Here is a 22,155-nt window from a genome sequence, read left to right on the forward strand (position 1 = left end):
TTGCAATTACCACAGACTTGTGGACCCCATTCCCCAATCTTCCCATAGTTGGAAGGCTTCTTTCACTTGAAATTGTTCTGTAAGCTTTTAGATCGAACAGCTGTTTGTTTAGTAGTTTTTATTTGTATGTTGGAACTACTGCACTAAAGTTAAGGGCACCTGAGACACAGTTCAAACAGGTAGGCCAGGAACGTCTTTTTACAATTTAATGTAAAGTTGTGTGGCTACGTGAATTTGAATACTTTACGTTATTTGGTACTTGACCATATACAATTAACTGCACAAGAAGGCAAACATTATATTAATTTGATTTGATGGCATTTGATTCCAGTACTCGGCAATTGTAATGCTCAAGTACTCGTCTCGAGCAACAATAGATCTCAAAAATCCCACCTCTACTATCAAAGACCGCAAACTTTTAGTCACAGTGCTCTTTATAGGTCCAAACTATTGTGCTATTTTATCCCTGGGAATTACCTTTTCCAGAAGTGAAAGTATTTCCAACTTTTTTTCAATTGTAAGCACAACTCGCTTTTGCTTTCTTGTAGCCATTTTGCATTAGCACTGTACAGTGGTGACGTTCGTCTCTCTCTTGTAATTTTTTTTTTTTTTTTTAATATAGCAGAGAAAACACTGCACTTTCTCATTCATCAACCACAAACAACTGCTGAACATTATATATATATATATATATATATATATATATATATATAGAGAGAGAGAGAGAGAGAGAGAAAAAAAAAAAAAAAACAGAAGGGAGACCACAAATCAAAACAAGGACAACAACTCAGGTAAGACAACTATTAAATGTATTTATCTAGTCTCAGAAACAAAATGTTAGAACTTGAAGCTACTGCACTAACAAGTAACTACGATGTGATAGGTGTTACAGAAACTTGGTTGTCAGAGTGATGGAGACGAATATAATATTAGTGGGTACACACTGTATAGGAAAGACAGGCAGGACAGAAGAGGCGGAGGGGTAGCACTATACATAAGAAATAGTCTTGAAGCCCAGGTGTTAAATCTGGACAAAGAAAACAACGCCGAATCAATATGGGTCAGAATAATGGACAAAAATTCCAAGGGCATAATAATAGGAGCATGTTATAGACCGCCAAATTCAGACGCTGAGCAAAATAATCTGTTATACAATGACATTCGAAATGCGTGTAGAAAAGGAGAAGCCATACTTGGGGTATTTCAACTTCCCCATATACAATGGGAAAACCCGGTGGGGAGCACGACGGACGAAATTGAAATGGTGGAAATGACAAATGACTGCTTCCTAACGCAATTTGTCAAGGCACTGACTATACGGGAGGCATGTCTTGATTTAGTCTTTTCAAATAACGAAGACAGAATAACTAAAACAGAGGTCAGAGAGCCATTGGCAAACTCCAACCACAACATATGTCATTTGAAGTGTTTTTTAAAACCCCAAAAGTAATGACTAAAGCTAAGGTTTACAATTTTAGAAAAGCAAACTATGAAGGTATGAAACAGAGACTAACAGAAGTAGATTGGAGTAAAATAGAGAAAACATCCACAGAAAAAGGATGGCTGTTTTTTTTTTAAATGTAGTACTAGAGGTGCAAAGCAATTACATCCCAAAAGCAGACAAATCTAAATCTAAAACAAAATGGCCAAAATGGTTTAATTGATCAATTAAAAAAAATATTCAGTGAAAAAAGGCACTTTACAGAGCATTTAAAAGGGACCAGAAACAAAGTACACAGAAAGAGTACTTGGAACTGCAAACACAAGTCAAAAAGGAAGTTAGAAAGCCCAAGAGAGAGATAGAAATCAATATTGCTAAGGGGGCTAAAACCAATTCCAAAATGTTTTTCCAATATTATAACAGCAAGAGACCGTTCAAAGAGGAGGTTAAATGTCTAAGAGACACAAATGGCAAAATCATAGATGAAGAACAAAAAAAATAGCAAATATATTAAATGATTACTTTTCACAGGTTTTTACAAAGGAGGACATGGACAACATTCCCGACATGTCGACCTGTTCCTATCCAGTTTTAAATAACTTTAGCATAACAGAGGCAGAAGTGTTAAAGGGACTAGGAGTTCTTAAAATAAACAAATCCCCTGGGCCGGATGAGATCCTCCCAATAGTACTCAAAGAAATGAAAGAAGTTATTTACAAACCGCTAACCAAGATCATGCAACAGTCTCTTGACACAGGGGTTGTACCGACAGACTGGAAAATTGCAAACGTAATACCAATCCACAAAAAGGGAGACAAAACCAAACCAGGTAACTACAGACCAATAAGCCTGACTTCTATTATATGTAAACTTATGGAAACTATAATAACATCTAAAATGCAAAATTACCTATATGGTAACAATATCCTGGGAGACAGTCAGCATGGTTTTAGGAAAGGGAGATCGTGTATAACTAACCTGCTTGATTTTTTTGAGGGTGCAACATCGACAATGGATAATTGCAAAGCATATGACATGGTTTATTTAGATTTCCAGAAAGCTTTTGACAAAGTCCCGCATAAAAGGTTAATTCTCAAACTGAATGCAGTAGGGATTCAAGGAAATGCGTGCACATGGATTAGGGAGTGGTTAACATGTAGGAAACAAAAAATTCTGATTAGAGGAGAAACCTCAAAATGGAGCGAGGTAATCAGTGGTGTACCACAGGGATCAGTTTTAGGTCCTCTGCTATTCCTAATCTACATTAATGATTTAGATTCTGGTATAGTAAGCAAACTTGTTAAATTTGCAGACAACACAAAAATAGGAGGAGTGGCAAACACTGTTGCAGCAACAAAGGTCTTTCAAAATGATCTAGACAGCATTCAGAACTGGGCAGACACATGGCAAATGACATTTAATAGAGAAAAGTGTAAAGTGTACAAATGTGCATTATAAATATCATATGGGAGATCCTGAAATTGAAGAAGGAATCTATGAAAAAGACCTAGGAGTTTATGTTGACTCAGAAATGTCTTCATCTAGACAATGTGGGGAAGCTATAAAAAAGGCCAACAAGATGCTCAGATATATTGTGAGAAGTGTTGAATTTAAATCAAGGGAAGTAATGTTTAAACTTTACAATGCATTAGTAAGACATCATCTAGAATATTGTGTTCAGTTCTGGTCACCTCGTTATAAAATGGATATTGCTGCTCTAGAAAGAGTGCAAAGAAGAGCAACCAGAATTATCCTGGATTTAAAAGGCATGTCGTATGCAGACAGGCTAAAAGAATTGAATCTATTCAGTCTTGAACAAAGAAGACTATGCGGCGATCTGATTCAAACATTCAAAATCCTAAAAGGTACAGACAATGTCGACCCAGGGGACTTTTTTGACCTGAAAAAAGAAACAAGGACCAGGGGTCACAAATGGAGATTAGATAAAGGGGCATTCAGAACAGAAAATAGGAGGCACTTTTTTACACAGAGAAAAGGGTCTGGAACCTGCTCCCCAGTAATGTTGTTGAAGCTGACACCCTGGGATCCTTCAAGAAGCTGCTTGATGAGATTCTGGGATCAATAAGCAACTAACAACCAAACGAGCAAGATGGGCTGAATGGCCTTCTCTCGTTTGTAAACTTTCTTATGTTCTCATTTTCTTCTTATGTTTTTTTATATATATTTTTTAAATCATATACTTTTGGGCAAAGTTACTTTTAAAAAAAAAAAAAAAACTACAACAAAAAACGTAATACATTCCTGTTTTTTTGTTGTTAAACAAACTTTAAGAAACGCACTATTCTAAAAACATTATACTATCCGAAAATGTGTTCAGTATGTATATAGTATATAGTTATACCTTCACTAGCAACTTTAATTACAACCATAAATATAAACAGTTCAATATATACTGTGATGTGTATGTGTGTTTTTTTGTTTACTTTGTAGTTATGTCTTTGTGATGTTAAAACATTATTTGCTTATTTAGGGTTTATTTGCTTAGAAAATACTAACCAGGGCTGTCAGTATCAATGTAATATAGAGTGTGTGTGTGTATGTAGATATGGTTTAAACGCTGACATTGCAAAGAGTTTAAACGTTCATAAAAATGTACCAAAATCACATCCCTATATTCTTGTAATCTCATAGTTCTGTATACATCTGTTTAAGTGAACCAAAGCAAATAATATATTAATTATAAAATAAATCTCTGTTCTCCTTAAACTAAACTAACACATTTTCAGATGTGGAGTCGCTGCTAACGGCTCTCACCTGAAGAGAAGAAAGGACACGTTCACTGAGGAGACGGTCAGAGCGAGTGACTAGAGCACTAGAGCCGTGCTACACATCCCACTGACAACATCTGAAGTAAGCTTCTCTCTCTCTATTCATTCCACTTTAAATCAGTTTCATACTGGGCTTATATTGTCATATTGTAACTGAGTGTGTCAGGACAGTTAATGTGTTACTTGACAGGATTGCAATTGTGTGCAATGCTTGTTTATTGTTATTAGATTTCTGCGTAATATTGCAGAAGGAAACGTATCTGAAAGGCTAAGAGTTTAGCACAAGAATGCACGTTACAGTACAATTAATCTCTGTTATTGTCACAGATTAAAAAGGGCTGTTCGCTTGCTTTCAATTCATTTTTCAGTAGATCTATTTTCCATGACTCTTTGCAATTGTTAATTAAATCAATAATACTATGCAAGCTATTGCTCTGCACACAGAGGTGTCTCAAATGAATACTATGCAAGTTATTGCTCTGCACACAGAGGTGCCTCAAATCAATACTTTGCAAGTTATTGCTCTGCACACAGAGGTGTCTCAAATGAATACTATGCAAGTTATTGCTCTGCACACAGAGGTGCCTCAAATCAATACTATGCAAGTTATTGCTCTGCACACAGAGGTGCCTCAAATCAATACTTTGCAAGTTATTGCTCTGCACACAGAGGTGCCTCAAATCAATACTATGCAAGTTATTGCTCTGCACACAGAGGTGCCTCAAATCAATACTGGTAACATTCTAAACAGTTAACCTTGTTTTTAATAAGTAAAAATAGTATCGGGGCAATTCCATGAAAAAGTGACCATGGCCACGATAAAAAAAAAAGCTGCATTTATCACAAACATATCTTCCTGTGTTTTGTACTGAAGGGTGTATATCAATGCAGGCTGTATTATTATTATTGTTCTGTTTGTGCCTTTTCTTTACAGACATTTAAAGTTACTGTTAAAAAAAGCAACATTTTCAGAAGTCCAACTTCCATACATTTTAGGTATCAAGTGTTATGGATGTGACTGGTAGTAAACTTGATGAGATTGCAAAGTAATCCCATGTCTTATCATGCACAAGCAAGTAATCCCATGTCTTATCATGCACAAGCAAGTAATCCCATGTCGTATCATGCACAAGCAAGTAATCCCATGTCTTATCATGCACAAGCTAAATATTAATTGGAATCACTAAAGGGCACCAGAGCACATTGTCATGAGACCATACGGATCACAATACGGACACTCTGTTTCCCAGTGCTGTGTAACGTGTGATCATCCTGCAGTAAATAAGTCTCAAAAGAACCGTGTTTTGGATTTTGTTTTAAATATTTGAAGGCAACAATAGGATAGCGAGTTGTGTGCAGCAGAACAGACTTGATGCTGCATTAAATCCAACGATGAACTGCGAGTTGAATATTATTCTGATGCTTTAAAAAAAAAAAAAAAAAATAGGTTGAATCCTAAGTAACATTGATGATTTAAATTATTATTATTATTATTATTATTATTACACAATGTACTTCAAAAAGACCTTTTGTAATTCTGGTTTATCTTGCTTACTCTGCATTGCTTGCGGGTGTTTTCGGTGGCATTCTGAAGCAGGAATCGATTACTGTGCCGTGTTGTTTAGTAACTAATTCAAGTCTGACTGAATTTTATAAGCAGATATTTTTGACATCTTTTTGTTTTTGAAGTGAACAGTTGAAGTTGTGCTGCATTTGTAAGTGTTATGTGCTTGCAAGATATCGTTGCTACCATCTACTGTCAGGTATTGGTAACACAGCTTGCAGTATTCTGGAGCACAAATGCTGCTGTACAATGATCACGTGGTCTTCCATTAGACTGGACTAATGTCCAGTACGTGAGGGGATTTGAGATTAAAATGTGACGACGTCATGAATTAGTACATTTTTTAATATCTCTAAATGAGATTTTTTTTTTTTGCTGTAATCAAGAAGCATGCATTCAGAACGTGAAGATCTACCTCGAGATGTGTTATTTTCATTAAACTTTGATTATAGTCCAATGAGTCCTTTAAGCCTGACATGCAAAGTGAAATTCATGCAGTTTAATATGTTAATTTGAAATGCACAACAAAACCTCAACTTATGTAGGAGCTTTAAAGCTAAAACTCTGATTTATTTCACTTTAATTCATTGCCACACCTGCTTATAGTTATTTTCTGCATTCCACCATGATTACAATTATTGTAGATGTGTTATTTAATTGGAGACTGTCATCTTTTCTCTTTTTTCACCCCTCTACTACAAAAATGACCATTTACAGCAGACGTTTTATGGCAACAAATTCAGTGTAGAAAAGAAGTGCCACAGTAATGCTGCTGCTATATTTCACTCCTTACAGCTGCCTGCCTACAGCATAAAACAAGGCAGGCGGAAAGTTTATTAATGAAGATGCACCCTCAAAATGAGACTGAGCCAGCTGTGAGGTGAAGGGGAGAATGAAGCAAGATGACAGTGCAACTAATGAAAGTACAACAGTGTTATTAACAATGCACTGGAAACCAGCACTGGCCACTTTTACCAGCTCACTGCTTATTCAGGAAAAAATAAAAAATACAACAAGAACCACACATTGTTTTTTATTTGGCCTTACTTGTTGTATTTGACAAAAATAAACAGGTATTGTTTACTTGTTGCTTTCACTTCAGAAAATAAATACAACGAATAACAGTATTATGTTGTGTGCTGGACAGCAATTTATACATTTGCTTTACAACATAATCACACAAAAATAATACTTATCATTTGTACTAGTAAGAACACTTCTGTAGAAAACAATACACAATGTGACATTAACTTGTATAGCCACTTGCTGTCAAACATTGTGTATTAGAACTTGTACCTATACTGTACAGCAGTAAAGAAATGTAGCCTCCGCAATGTGAACTACAACAACGTCCGTTACATTCTTATTGTAAGCACATAACAATGCCTTTCTGGAGGGGGCGGGGGGGCAACAGAAGGAAAATGGAACTTCAACAACCGACACACAGTTATCAGACCATTGTTAATACTGATATGAAGTTATTGAGTCTGGAGTGATAAGAATTTGCTATTTTGTTAACAGAATACACACTAAACACTTTTAGGCACAAAGCTGCCAGGCTCAGAATGTCATAAACCCGTCCTACTTTTCTGAAATCATTTTAATACAGCGTTCGTCATTGCCTTGTAAATTTTGCTGATATTCTAACCCGAATCTTGAGACGTGTTGCTCAATCGCCTGGACTTTCTCCGGCCTCGCAAAGGAAGAGCAGAGAGGTGCTGGAGCAGTTAGTCTACCGTTAACCACTTCAACTCCAGATGTGAAAATGAAACCCCTTCCCAGCTACCAGATGTGAAAATGAAACCCCTTCCCAGCTACCAGATGTTGAAAATAATAAGAATAATGTTTTCAAACCTGTAATTGCTATAAAATGTTAACATATGTTGAATAAAACACAAATAAATGACCTAAACTGTGTTTGTCATTAACCCTTTGTGCTCCTGTGTACTACATACCCATGTTCAATATAGAGAACATTTTTTTTATTTTTTTTAAAACAATGAAAACAAAAAATGCTGCTAATAACAATAATAATCAGTAAACAGTAATTATCAAATAAAAATCAAACAACATCAAAACGTGTGCCATTATCGACTTGCTCTGTGCCATTTATTGAAATGTTCAATACAACAGAACCCGGGGTTGCCTTCGCAAACACTGCACATTTTTCGTGTGTCCTTTCTTTTCTTTTCGTTTTTGGAGCAGAGATCCTGCACCTTTTTGTGGTCTATGCTTCCCTTGTGTTGGAGGGATGGTCACAAGTGCGTGTACACAGCTACTTTGCGCAGGCATTGTGATGGATCTGGCTGCCGCAGATGTCTGCTTTATTGCCTTGTACCCAGTGCTGTGTTTTGATAGTATTTCGTCACAGCACTGCCATTTCAAACCAAACGGCTTCCCATTTGCAGCTGGCTTACCTGTAAAGTAGCTGCATGCTCTTCTGTTTGTACAGTTTGTACTGTTCTTGGCTCCACATCCTCTTCATCATCATCATCATCGCTGAGTGATGTCAGCATTACTGTCAGTGGTATCCTCCGAATCCAACTTCAGTCCTGTTGCCATGTTTAGCTTTCGCTAAAAACTATATAAACTACAACTAAACAAGTAAAACTAATAATAAAACAAAAAATAATAATTTAAAACACACACTATATATATATACACTTGTTGAATGGCTTCCCACAATATATCTCGGCCTTCTAAACGCCCACAGGTAGATTGGAATTATTATTATTATTTATTTATTAGCAGATGCCCTTATCCAAGTTGACTTACAGTTGTTACAAGATAATCACATTATTTTTACATACAACTACCCATTTATACAGTTGGGTTTTTACTGGAGCAATCTAGGTAAAGTACCTTGCTCAAGGGTACAGCAGCAGTGTCCCCCACCTGGGACTGAACCCACGACCCTCCGGTCAAGAGTCCAGAGCACTAACCACTACTCCACACTGCTGCCCATAGTTTGTTTATTGCGGCATCTGTGCTGTGTACCTCTTGTGTCATTGCTCGGTATGTATTTATTAATTCTGCAACTTTATTATATGTTTGATGGACTCTCACTTCACGGCTTTCAAACCACTGAATCAGATCCACCAGTCCCTTGTAAGCCTGCATAAAAAGGGAAGTATTTGGAATGATATTCAGCAGAAGAATACCATGTGCCCCATCGTGTTTTGCATGGCTCAGGTGGCAACTTTATGGGTAAAGTACAGCCTTCTTGTTGGATTGCATCTGTCAGGTGGTCTTTAAAACGTAGTTTTCTGCTTGGGCAATGTTTAAACAATTTTTTTAACAGTTGCAACCAGCTTTGTCGTCTTTTCGAAAATTATTTGCCAGATACTGCTGGCAAGGGCTATTATGTGGGCAGTACAAGTCAAATATACTGAATTTGGCAGTAAACCTCAAAGAATGTCATTGTATGCCTTGATCATGTAACTGGCATTATTGGAGACAAATCCAGACACATTATTAAAATTAACTTCAAATATGTTTAAACATTTCACAACGCCCTGTGCCACCGATGAGTAATTCACAGAGTGCATATTAACTGTATCGGCTAATATTACTTTCAGTTCGAAGGTATTCGATAGTCCTTGGAGAACAAATAAAATGTGCAAAACATACTGATCTTTTGCATTTGTAGACTCGTATTTTGTATTTGTAGATTTGTAGATACACACTCAGACAGCTTTACCAGTTGTACAATTTCCATCTTGTGCAACTCAGCAATTTGGGGTAGATATTCCCTTCTGAGTTGACCTGCTGTAGGAATTGCTCCCGCATTTATTACATGTTTGTTCATAAATGCACGTAGTTTGGGATTATCAATTTTTTCCAGGGGAATATTAGCACAAACAGATGCCTCTGTCAAATCGAAAATAACATCTCGTCGGCGTTCATAATTTTCATTCCCCTTGCGTTTTTTACTGGAGGACGCCGTCTCACAGCTGTCAATCTCAGCCTTTCGTTTTCTGTGTTTTTCTGATAATAAATGTTGGTCTATTGTTGACTTTCGAGTGTGGTCCAAAGATAAATTGTAAGTTGTGCAAAATAAATGATACCCACCAGGTGGATAGTGTTGCGAGTGTTCGCTCAATGAAATGCTTTTTGATTGCGATGTCTTTGACTCCATGTTTAGGTCTCTCAATTTCTCTTTTAACGCATCAATTTATTCAATTGCCATTTATACTCATCATAATCAGCTTTTCTTTTTCTTAATTGTGAATTCGATTACTATAACTGGAGTGGCTGCAGGGACATCTAGGGTTTACAATTGAAAAACCAGGTTGTGTAAAACGCAGGACCCAAAGCATTTGGAATCCCAGTCCAGGGGTGGCTTTGTTGAAGTTCTCAGAATGCTCCTGAATGTGCACCATTGTAGTAGCTGAGGGTTTCCCTGTAATGGAAAGAGATTGTGTAAGAATCTTCAATAAATGACAGGAGGGTTGAAGTGGTTCATACTATTTGCTTATGCAAAGAGCTCCTTGGGAAATCTAAATCTGAACTGCAGTATACGTAAGATGGGGTCAGTCCAGACTATCTGATGATATTTTATGTTTCTATATACCAAGAATTATCTGCCCAAAAACTGTTTTTAATTTATTGAATTGGTTGATTTCCACTGAGATTTTTATGATGGAATAACAAATTAAATCAATATTATTATATTTAATCAGGCTAATGTGGTAATATTAGCCTGATTTAAAGATAATGGGTGTGAACTAATGTTAGGATTAGCTATAAAAATATGTGACATTCTAAAAGTGTTCAGTAAAATAAACAGAAAGTCACAAGGAAAATAAGACATTTAGGTCTTAGCTGGGACCCCATGTTAATGTGTGGACATGTAAAAAAAATGTGTTTGTGTTTTGAATGCTAAAGCTCAACTTTTGATACAATGTTATTCATGGGTTTTCATTGACTGAATTGCTACGTGACACGCAATTGGATACAAATGTTACCTGACCCTCCCCCGACTTTCATTGCACATTCCACAGTACTAGCACGGCCTTAGAGAATGAAACCTGAAATGCTCGAGTGAGAAACCGATCATAGAATAGAATGGGATACTTGATGTACTGTAAGTGGGTTTTCATTTGACGCACGTGCGTACGTCATTGTGCTGAAGTGGTTAATTTGCAAAGTACCACCCGCCTGTATTTGATGTAGATATACGTTTAAATGTAATTTGTTTAATACCCCGGTCACGCAATAGTTATGATCATTGATTTTTCGTTTTTTACCAGATGGCTGGATTGTTGGAATGGACTTTCCCTTTAAGCGTCTCCTGGTTTTGGAAATTTACAGACAAGGCTTATTATAGAAGTTATTACAGGTTACATGGCTGATATTAGTCTATTACAGTAGCAGCAAATAACATTTAGACAGATAGACATATATTTAGAGACCATGGACTGCTTCTAGTGACAGAACAATAATCGTATGTGCTTTGTTCAAAATGATCACTGCAAATCGGGATCCTGCACTTGCACAAATGTTTTCCATTGTAGCCTGATTTCTTCAGTTGACGGGAATGTGAACAAATTCACCCCATCTTCTTTTTTTTATTCAAAACAACACCTGACACAGCAACGGCGAACCATATTCGAATCAGGACTATTGTCACAGAGCACTGTTTTCACATGGAATATATAGGATGAGACAGAAGGAGTACTAGGCAGACAAGCCTATTAACCCTTTGTGGTCCTATGTAGGACCTGGTCCGACATTGTTATTTTTCCTTTCCGGTCCAATGTCGGACCCTGTCCGACATCATCAAAAAGACGTAAAAAAACAAGTCAGTTTTTTCTCTCGAAAAAGCCGAGAAAACCATTCAATGGCTGAGTGAGACCGATAGGACCAAGAGAAATTGAAAAAAAGGGGCGTATCTGAGAAATACAGATAGCCCCAGCACCACAGAGATAACCCAGACATAAACAAACAAGATAGCTGCTTCTGCATCCAGTGCTCAAAGAATATCACAGACATTTTCAGAGCCTTTTGAGATGCTCTAGTAATAAAATAATGACTTGGATCACATTATTGAGGTAATAAAACGAGTGATCAGGAGGTGATTTATCAGTATGCAAGACTATGAAGAGGTATGTGAAAAATACAGTGAACAAGAGGTGGGGTGAGGCTGGAGATGCAGTACTGAGTGTCCTGTGAAAAAAAAATACTTTTAAAAGGTGTATCTAAACTGTGCGTGTGAAAATAAATTGGAACTGACGCGCCTCAGACGCGCTGAATAAATAGACCGCAAAGGAATAAATAGACCGCAATGTCAAAGATGTTAAGATTTTTTGAATACATATTTTGACGTTCTGCAGTGGACATAAACGGGTAGTATGAGACCCGCTTTATTCCACGATTATGGTAAGGACCAGGTGTTTTATTTTGAATTAACCCCCAATGTGCTCTTCAACATCAGCAGCAGTTTTCTGTTATTGACCCCTGATTATTAATATTATTATGGTACTTGTGTTTAGACAGTAAACAGGCATGGGACGACCACCTTTGAGTAGAAACACACAAGTGACACAAATGACAGGCTTGTTGATTTAAATCTTTCCTCCTTTGTGTTTTGGGAGGGGAAATGTCTTCATGCAAGGGGTGGTTGATATAACATCATCGGGCACGTACTCCAGTTCAGGGGGTATGCGTGCGCATACGGGGTCAAAGCCAGCCTAGGTCTGTGCTCAAGTGTAAACGGGGGCTCAAATGATAAGAATCTTTGAATCTGATTGAACCTAAGCTAGTTCAGGTCTGACTTGTAAGTGTAAACACACCAATAGAGAACAACAGCGCATAATACTTAATTTTATTTTCTGTTTTCAGGACTGCCTTATCTTGGTGAAAGCCAAGGAACAAAGATGGAGTCTGTTTATATTAAGCAGGAGGAGGTTCTGGACTTGCTACCTATCTGCATTAAACAGGAGATGTCTGAACTGGATCCATTCCACATTAAAGAAGGGACTGAACTGAAGCCTGTCCACATTAAAGTGGAAAATACTGAACTGACGCCTGTCCACATTAAAGAAGAGACTGAACTGAAGCCTGTCCACATTGAAGAAGATGGGACTGAACTGAAGCCTGTCCACATTAAAGTGGAAAATACTGAACTGACGCCTGTCCACATTAAAGAAGAGACTGAACTGAAGCCTGTCCACATTGAAGAAGATGGGACTGAACTGAAGCCTGTCCACATTAAAGTGGAAAATACTGAACTGACGCCTGTCCACATTAAAGAAGAGACTGAACTGAAGCCTGTCCACATTGAAGAAGAGACTGAACTGAAGCCTGTCCACATGAAAGAAGAGACTGAACTGGAGCCTATCCACATTAAAGAAGAGGAGACTGAATTGCAGCCTTTCTACATTGAAGAGTCTGTTGACTTGTTTAAGTATTCAGAAAGCATGTGCCGGCCACACATATCACATCAGTGTACTGAATGTGGGAAGAGCTTCAGTCGATTAGGACACCTAAAAACACATCAGCGAATTCACACTGGAGAGAAGCCGCACCACTGTACTGAATGTGGTAAGCGCTTCAGTCAGTTAGGAGACCTAAAAAGACACCAGCGAATTCACACTGGAGAGAAGCCATATCACTGTACTGAATGTGGGGAAAGCTTCAGTCGGTTAGCAAGGCTACATATACACAGGCGAATTCACACTAGAGCCAGCCTCCCATCCTCCCAGTCCCTCGCCTCTCCACCTTGCTTGTTTGTGTGTGTGGAGAGCTGTCTGATTCCTTGTCTCTCTCTCACCCTGCAGTAAAGGAAGGGGGTCCGCACAAGTGAGAGCCGGAGACACTGGTATAGTAAGCAAACTTGTTCAATTTGCAGACGACACAAAAATAGGAGGAGTGGCAAACACTGTTGTAGCAGCAAAGGTCATTCAAAATTATCTAGACAGCATTCAGAACTGGGCAGACACATGGCAAATTACATTTAATAGATTATGGGATCAATAAGCTACTAACAACCAAACGAGCAAGATGGGCCGAATGGCCTCTTCTCGTTTGTAAACTTTCTTATGTTCTCATGACATTGAGAAGCGGAGCGCGTCAAACTGAAGGAGACAGACCTATTCTTTCAGAATGAACTGGAGAGCACTGGGATTCAGCTCCACTCCTGCCCCTGAACTGGAAATGACTCTCACTCATCATGCTGTGAGGATTTAGGACAGAGTTACAAGGTCATTCTACTTAGCTTTTTCACTGAACACTTAGATGTGTGATACGAACCAAACACATTAAACAAAGCTGCCAATAACATCTATGATATTTTAGCTATAAATGGCATTACTGTGTACCAGTGTCAGTGAGTACATGTGACAAGGAGCGACAGGATCAGAGCTGCAAATCTCCCTCCCAACCCAAGAGGGCGCTAAGCAGAGGTACTTGCACACCTCTACTGAGACTAGCCGGCTTGGAGAGGGGGACAGAAACGTAAGTCAGCCATCTTAGTGCTGGGCGGAATTACCATATTAGAGGACAAGATTACTGTGATCAGATGTGCTGAGTTGCGCTGATGATGGGGTGGAGTCTCTGTATATAAGGGCTGTAATTTTGTAAGTGAATATAACTGGACAAATTAATGAATCTCTGTGTCTTGAAGAAAAAGGGCCCCTTTCCTGGCAGACATACTGAACTGTATGACCACTGAACTACGTGACCAGGGCTAGGTGGCATCTGGACTGGATTAGGCTGAAAGGACAGTTGACGTATGTATACGAAAATGTATAGTTCAGACTGACCATAACCCTCTGAGATGGCTGGATCAAATGAAGGACAAGAATTCTAGGCTAACGTGCTGGAGTCTTTCCTCCCTCAAGCACAGTGCCAATTAATAATAATAATTGTATTTTAAATCGGCAGAATACATAAGAACATAAAGTTTACAAACGAGAGGAGGCCATTCAGCCCATCTTGCTCGTTTGGTTGTTAGTAGCTTATTGATCCCAGAATCTCATCAAGCAGCTTCTTGAAGGACCCCAGGGTGTCAGCTTCAACAATATTACTGGGGAATTGGTTCCATACCCTCACAATTCTCTGTGTAAAAAGTGCCTCCTATTTTCTGTTCTAAATGCCCCTTTATCTAATCTCCATTTGTGACCCCTGGTCCTTGTTTCTTTTTTCAGGTCAGAAAAGTCCCCTGGGTCGACATTGTCTATACCTTTTAGGATTTTTATATAATATTAGTGGGAACACACTTTATAGGGCAGGCAGGACAGAAGAGGCAGAGGGGTAGCGCTATACATAAAAAATAGTCTTGAAGCCCAGGTGTTAAATCTGGACAAAGAAAACAACGCTGAATCAATATGGGTCAGAATAATGGACGCAAATTCAAAGGGCATAATAATAGGAGCATGCTATAGACCACCAATTTCAAACGCTGAGCAAAATGATCTGTTATACAGTGACATTAGAAATGCGTATAGAAAAGGAGAAGCCATACTAATGGGGGATTTCAACTTCCCCCGTATAAAATGGGAGAACCCGGTGGGGAGCATGACGGACGACATTTGAAATGGTATAAACGACAAATGACTGCTTCCTAACGCAATTTGTCAAGGCACCGACTAGACGGGAGGCATGCCTTGATTTAGTCTTTTCAAATAACAAAGACAGAATAACTAAAACAGAGGTCAGAGAGCCATTGGCAAACTCTGACCACAACATGGTCTCATTTGAAGTGTTTTTTAAAACCCCAAAAGTAATGACTAAAGCTAAGGTTTACAATTTTAGAAAAGCAAACTATGAAGGTATGAAACAGAGACTAACAGAAGTAGATTGGAGTAAAATAGAGAAAACATCCAAAGAAAAAGGATGGCTGTTTTTTAAAAATGTAGTACTAAAGATGCAAAACAATTATATTCCAAAAGTAGACAAATCTAAATCTAAAACAAAATGGCCAAAATGGTAAAATAGATATTTCTATTACACGAGAGTAAATGTTAAAACTTCATACTGATTTGAACTCGGCTCTCGCCAAGATAAGCACCAACTAAGACGTAGCTTTACAGTAAACTAATGTGATCCATCTGTGTCTCCATCCATTTGCGCTTCCTTCCATATGATGATGTAGATATCCTTCTGTTGATGGCTGAAGTGTAATGCTGGCTCCAGGGATCAGATTATTGCCTCCCTAGTGTATCAGTACACAAAACGGCTGCGATGCTGGCTCCGGGGATCAACCACAGTGCGGTCTCCCCAGCGCATCAGAATGACAACCGTCTGGATTGAGCTAAGTAAGGTACATCTCTGGGGTCTTCAAGTGGGCACCTTCCATCCTCGGTGTTTCATCGACTAGCCCACCACACCTCAAGAGGGCTCGACAGTGATTCTGGCGTCCCAGCATCACCCCCCTCCGTCCCCCACTCAACCCAGCTTACTTACCTGTACATCAGCGTTTCTTTCTATCTATTGTGCTTAAGATCCCCAGCCAAAATCTTTCCGTCTCAACCACAGCCAGTTGCTGCTCCTCTCTGCTGCTTCAGATAAGTTATTCACTGTGCGACGCAACTCTTGGCCACTGAATCTGACGTCTCTGAGAAACCGGGTTGTAGAGTGTGCCACAAATCCTCGACAACCCACCTCCACTGGGTAAACCCGGACTCTCTATCCTCGCTGTTCCGCTTCAGTGGCTAGTTGAGCGTACCACAGTTTCTTCCTCTCATACGCCTCATCTACAGCATCCTCCCATGGCACTGTTAACTCCACCAGGTGAACAAGGCGTGCTGATCCAGACCACAAGACAATATCTGGCTGAAGGTTAGTGGTGGCAATCTCAGGTGGGAAAATAAGCTGTTGACCTGCCAGCATTTTCCAGTTTCTAGCAGCTTCCAGTTGTCCTGGGCGAGGATTGGTTTTAACACATTTTCTTGGTGGTTGCTCTCCTGGTTGGAGGAATGTTGTCTTTTGTGTGTAATGTTTTGATGGAACAGGTGGCAACTTATTGGTCATGTTACGCTTGTCTTCCAATGCTAAGGCCAAACATCGCAGCACCTGGTCATGGCGCCAAGTAAACCGTCCTTGGCTAAGAGCCACTTTACATCCTGTCAAAATGTGCATTAATGTTGCATGCAATGAACACAAAGGACATGAGTGATCCTCTCCTACCCAGAGGTTTAGGTTCTGTGGTGATGGGAAAACATCATATGTTAACCTGATGAGGAAACTGATCCTCCTCTGTTCCATTGACCATAGGTCTTGCCAGCCAATCTTGCGTTGTTCCACACTTTCCCAACTCATCCTCTCCTCCTGCTTTTGCACCTCGTTGACTACCAGCTTCCTCCGTTGAGCTGGGGCTGCCTTGTTCCATGTAGGAGGAGCTGAACTGAGACCAAGACCCCCTCTTCCATGCTGAACTTGCCCCATGATATCACCAATTCGAAGGGCAGCCTTTGCATCCTCCACAGTTTTCTTTGCCGCCCACTTCCAGTTTTCAACACAGGTGCTACCTCCCTTATGCATTTGTCACGTGACTACTAATGTCATTTCCAGTCTGACCTTGGCACACTTAAACTCCTCGGTTAGAGCGGAGACTGGTAGCTGCAATATTCCTTTACCATAAAGTCCCACTCTGCTGAGGCAGGGTGGAACTCCTAACCATTTCCTGATGTATGAACTGATTAAATCTTATTGTTTAATTGGTAAATGTTATTGGTTAATTTGCCCAATAATCGATTAGTGCAGGCTACTGTTGTAGTCATGGTTGTCATGTTATCCATGTATGCTCGAATTGGTGGTAGTCGCATTCCAGAAGCCAAGCGCTCTCCTCCTACTACCCATTTTGATGCCCTAATGATTACTCCCATTGCCATGGTAAAAGCCAGTGGAGAAAAGGTGCATCCTGCCATTATTCCAGCTTCTAAGCATTGCCATGTAGTGCTGAATTCTGAAATTGAAAAACTAAATTGCAAATCTCCAAAGTAGGCTTTCACTAAATTTGTTATTGTCATCGGTACACTGAAAAAATCAAATGCTGCCCAAAGAAGTTCATGTGGCACTGAACCATATGCATTAGCCAAATCCAGGAACGTCACATGGAGCTCCTTCCTCTCCTTTTTAGCTGATTGAATTTGTTGCCAGATCACATTGATGTGTTCTAAGCATCCTGGGAAACCTGGAATGCCCACTTTTTGTATTGAAGTGTCAACGAAGCAGTTCTTTAATAGGTAAGTTGACAATCTCTGAGCAATAATGCTGAATAAAATCTTGCCTTCTATGTTTAATAGAGACATAGGGTGAAACTGACTGATGCTTGTAGAATCTTTTTCTTTAGGTATAAAGACTCCACCTGCTCGGTGCCATGCTCTTGGTACAACCTGTTTTTCCCATGCCACTTTCATCAATTTTCACAGAATTCGTAGAACTCCTGAAGCACTCTTGTACACTCTGTACGGAACTCCATTAGGCCCTGGAGATGATGAAGCCCTTGCTTTTTTCACAGCTTGCTCTATTTCTTTCCACTTAGGTGCACAGTCCTCCATTTGGTATTCTGGTGGATTGATAGGTGGGATGTCTGAAGGAATTGACATAGGCTCCTGCCTTTTTGAATCTGTATGTGTTTCCTCCAAATACCTCTCCAGCTCAAACTTAGATGCTTTTAGTGTGCCATTCTTCGCACTGGTGAATAACTTCTTTACAAATTTGAATGGGTCTTTTTGTAGTGTTTCCGAGGGCACACAGCTCTGCACAATGTTGCAAGCTTATCTTTTATGACCCTTTGTAAGAGATTGAGTCCCTCCTTGTGACTTTGTTTTGCTCTTCTCCATTGCTTCCTCAGCTGTCTCCTTTCTCTAACTAAACATTCAATCTCCTGCTGCCGTCTAGACTTTCCAGGAATAGTTTGTACTTTGTCCTTCCTTTTTTCAACTCCAAACCTCTCGCTTCCATATGCATAGATGATGTCCTCAAATTTATCCAGCTTCTTTTCAACTGTTCCACTTAACCTTTCCAACGCAAAGCAGAGATGTGTGTTTACTGTGTCCCATGCAGTTTTCTCACAAGCTCTAGGCCTGTGCCCGTCGAGGTTATTTTCTCTCTTATGCTGGTTTGTCTTACCGGGTTCACAAGGATCATTAGGTTCATCACTAACTGTGTCCATGCAAGTCCTCCTCACGTCTATGACAAGGGTGCTGATATCCTGCGAACTGTGGTTTGCTTCCTGTCGCTGGATTTCATTTGACTGACTTGACTGACTTCGTAAGAAGTACCGATCAATGCGAGGCTCTTGTCTCTTCTCCCTCAAGCATTTAATTCTCCCTTGATGAATCTTCAAAACCCTGACCGTTGTTGCCTTGCTCCAGCCGCAGACACAAACCTGGAGTTCCATGTCTTTACTAACTGCAGATCTTGGACTAGTCTTCTGTGAAATACTCTCCATACTCATATCCGTTTCCATTCCTAACCGTGTTGTCCAACGTTGAGTCATCTTCCGCCCCCGCTCTCGCAGTCTCTAGGGGTATTTTTCTCTTTAATTTCTTAGAAGCCTTGGGCGGGTGTCTCCAGCATCCTATAAACACAGAGCTGGATACTGCCGACAAGGGTAGCTAACCCTTACCAGCCCCAATGGGGTCTCTTTCCTCCTGTCAGCTGTCTCTCCAGGCTGTCACAAGGTCTTTCCCTTGTTGCCAGCTGCACTATTCACAGCAGTCACTGGACGTATCCAGATCTTCATGATTTCCATTACACGAGAGTAGATGTTAAAACTTCATGCTGATTTGAACTCGGCTCTCGCCAAGATAAGCACCAACTAAGATGTAGCTTTACAGTAAACTAATGTGATCCATCTGTGTCTCCATCCATTTGCGCTTCCTTCCATTTGATGATGATGTAGATATCCTTCTGTCTGGTGTTGATGACTGAGGTGTAATGCTGGCTCCAGGGATCAGCTTATTGCCTCCCTAGCACATCAGCGCACACAATGGCTGCGATGCTGGTTCCGGGGATCATCCACAGAAAAAGGATGGCTGTTTTTTTAAAAATGTAGTACTAGAGGTGCAAAACAATTACATCCCAAAAGTAGACAAATCTAAATCTAAAACAAAATGGCCAAAATGGTTTAATAGATCGATTAAAAAAATATTCAGCGAAAAAAGGCACTTTTCAAAGCGTTTAAAAGGGACCAAAAACAAAGTACACAGAAAGAGTACTGGGAACTGCAAACACAAGTCAAAAAGGAAGTTAGAAAGGCCAAGACAGAGATAGAAATAAGTATTGCTAGTGGGCTAAAACCAGTTCCAAAATGTTTTTCCAATATTATAACAGCAAGAGAACATTCAAAGAGGAGTTTAAATGTCTAAGAGACACAAATGGCAAAAAACATAGATGAAGAAAAAAAAATAGCAAATATATTAAATGATTACTTTTCACAGGTTTTTACAAAGGAGGACACAGACATGTTGACGTGTTCCTGTCCAGTTTTAAATAACTTTAGCATAACAGAGGCAGAAGTGTTAAAGGGACTAGGAGCTCTTAAAATAAACAAATCCCCTGGGCCGGATGAGATCCTTGACACGGGTTGTACCGACAGACTGGAAAATTGCAAACGTAATACCGAACCACAAAAAGGGAGACAAAACCGAACCAGGTAACTACAGACCAATAAGCCTGACTTCTATTATATGTAAACTTATGGAAACTATAATAAGATCTAAAATGGAAAATTTCCTATATGGTAACAATATCCTGGGAGACAGCATGGTTTTAGGAAAGGGAGATTGTGTCTAACTAACCTCCTTAATTTTTTTGAGGATGCAACATCGAAAATGGTTAATTGCAAAGTATACAACATGGTTTACTTAGATTTCCAGAAAGCTTTTGACAAAGTCCCGCATAAAAGATTAATTCTCAAACTGAATGCAGTAGGGATTCAAGGAAATGCATGCACATGGAGTAGGGAGTGGTTAACATGTAGAAAACAGAAAGTACTGATTAGAGGAGAAACCTCAAAATGGAGCGAGGTAACCAGTGGTGTACCACAGGGATCAGTATTAGGTACTCTGCTATTCCTAATCTACATTTATACTTTAGATTCTGGTAGAGTAAGCAAACTTGTTAAATTTGCAGATGACACAAAACTAGGAGGAGTGGCAAAGGTCGTTCAAAATGATCTAGACAGCATTCAGAACTAGGCAGACACACGGCAAATGACATTTAATAGAGAAAAGTGTAAAGTATTGCACGCAGGCAATAAAAATGTGCATTATAAATATCATATGGGAGATACTGAAATTGAAGAAGGAATCTATGAAAAATACTTAGGAGTTTATGTTGACTCAGAAATGTCTTCATCTAGACAATGTGGGGAAGCTATAAAAAAAGGCTAACAAGATGCTCAGATATATTGTGAGAAGTGTTTAATTTAAATCAAGGAAAGTAATGTTAAAACTTTACAATGCACTAGTAAGACCTCACCTAGAATTTTGTGTTCAGTTCTGGGCACCTCATTACAAAAAGGATATTGCTGCTCTAGAAAGAGTGCAAAGAAGAACAACCAGAATTATCCCTGGTTTAAAAGGCATGTCGTATGCAGACAGGCTAAAAGAATTGAATCTATTCGGTCTTGAACAATGAAAACTGCACGGGGATCTGATTCAAGCATTCACAATCCTAAAAGGTCTAGACAATGTTGACCCAGGTGCCTTTTTTGACCTGAAAAAAGGAACAAGGACCAGGGGTCACAAATGCAGATTAGATAAAGGGGCATTCAGAACAGAAAATAGGAGGCACTTTTTTACACAGAGAATTGTGAGGGTCTGGAACCAACTCCCCAGTGATGTTGTTGAAGCTGACACCCTGGGATCCTTCAAGAAGCTGCTTGATGAGATTCTGGGATCAATAAGCTACTAACAACCAAACGAGCAAGATGGGATGAATGACCTCCTCTCGTTTGTAAACTTTCTTATGTTCTTAGATCTGTCTGTCTGTGTCTCTCTCTCTCTCTCTCTCTCTCTCTATATATATATATATCCACCAAGGTGAGATGCATTGAAATAAATAAATAGAGATCTGTCTGTTTGTATCTATCTATATCTCTCCATCCATCAAGGTGAGACACATTCAAATACATAAATAAAGAGATCTGTCTGTCTGTGTCTCTATCTGTCCTATCTATATCTCTCTCTATCTCTCTATCCATCTGGCAATTAATATATTTAAATATTCAAACTCCAATAAATGGTGAAATCTCTCTGTGCTGTGGTACTCCAGTAAAAATGATCGCGCCCCTGATGTGAGGGGAGCATTCGTGTCCAATCGGCTTTTAAAACGCTCCGCGCGGACGTTAGTCGCCATTGATTCGTGCTCTGTTGCAAAGGTGAGGGAAGGACAGCCTTTCTTGCTTT

General features: G+C 39.4%; 1 protein-coding gene across 1 annotated transcript; it reads left to right on the plus strand.

The window, feature by feature from the left end:
- The first annotated feature begins 742 nt into the window (after window positions 1–742).
- On the plus strand, window positions 743–21,497 carry LOC117404693 (zinc finger protein 624-like). The gene is made up of 3 exons (XM_059015433.1): window positions 743–791; window positions 4,189–4,312; window positions 12,638–21,497. Exon 3 carries the CDS (start codon window positions 12,673–12,675, stop codon window positions 13,576–13,578), a length of 906 nt encoding a protein of 301 aa, XP_058871416.1. The 5' UTR covers window positions 743–791; window positions 4,189–4,312; window positions 12,638–12,672; the 3' UTR covers window positions 13,579–21,497.
- The last annotated feature ends 658 nt before the right edge of the window (window positions 21,498–22,155 follow it).

Source organism: Acipenser ruthenus, chromosome 50 (genome assembly GCF_902713425.1).
Source record: "Acipenser ruthenus chromosome 50, fAciRut3.2 maternal haplotype, whole genome shotgun sequence".
NCBI classification, from domain to species: domain Eukaryota; kingdom Metazoa; phylum Chordata; class Actinopteri; order Acipenseriformes; family Acipenseridae; genus Acipenser; species Acipenser ruthenus.

Excerpts from the sequence above, each read along its gene's own strand:
- LOC117404693 (XM_059015433.1), top strand. The coding sequence starts at position 12,673 with ATGGAGTCTGTTTATATTAAGCAGGAGGAGGTTCTGGACTTGCTACCT.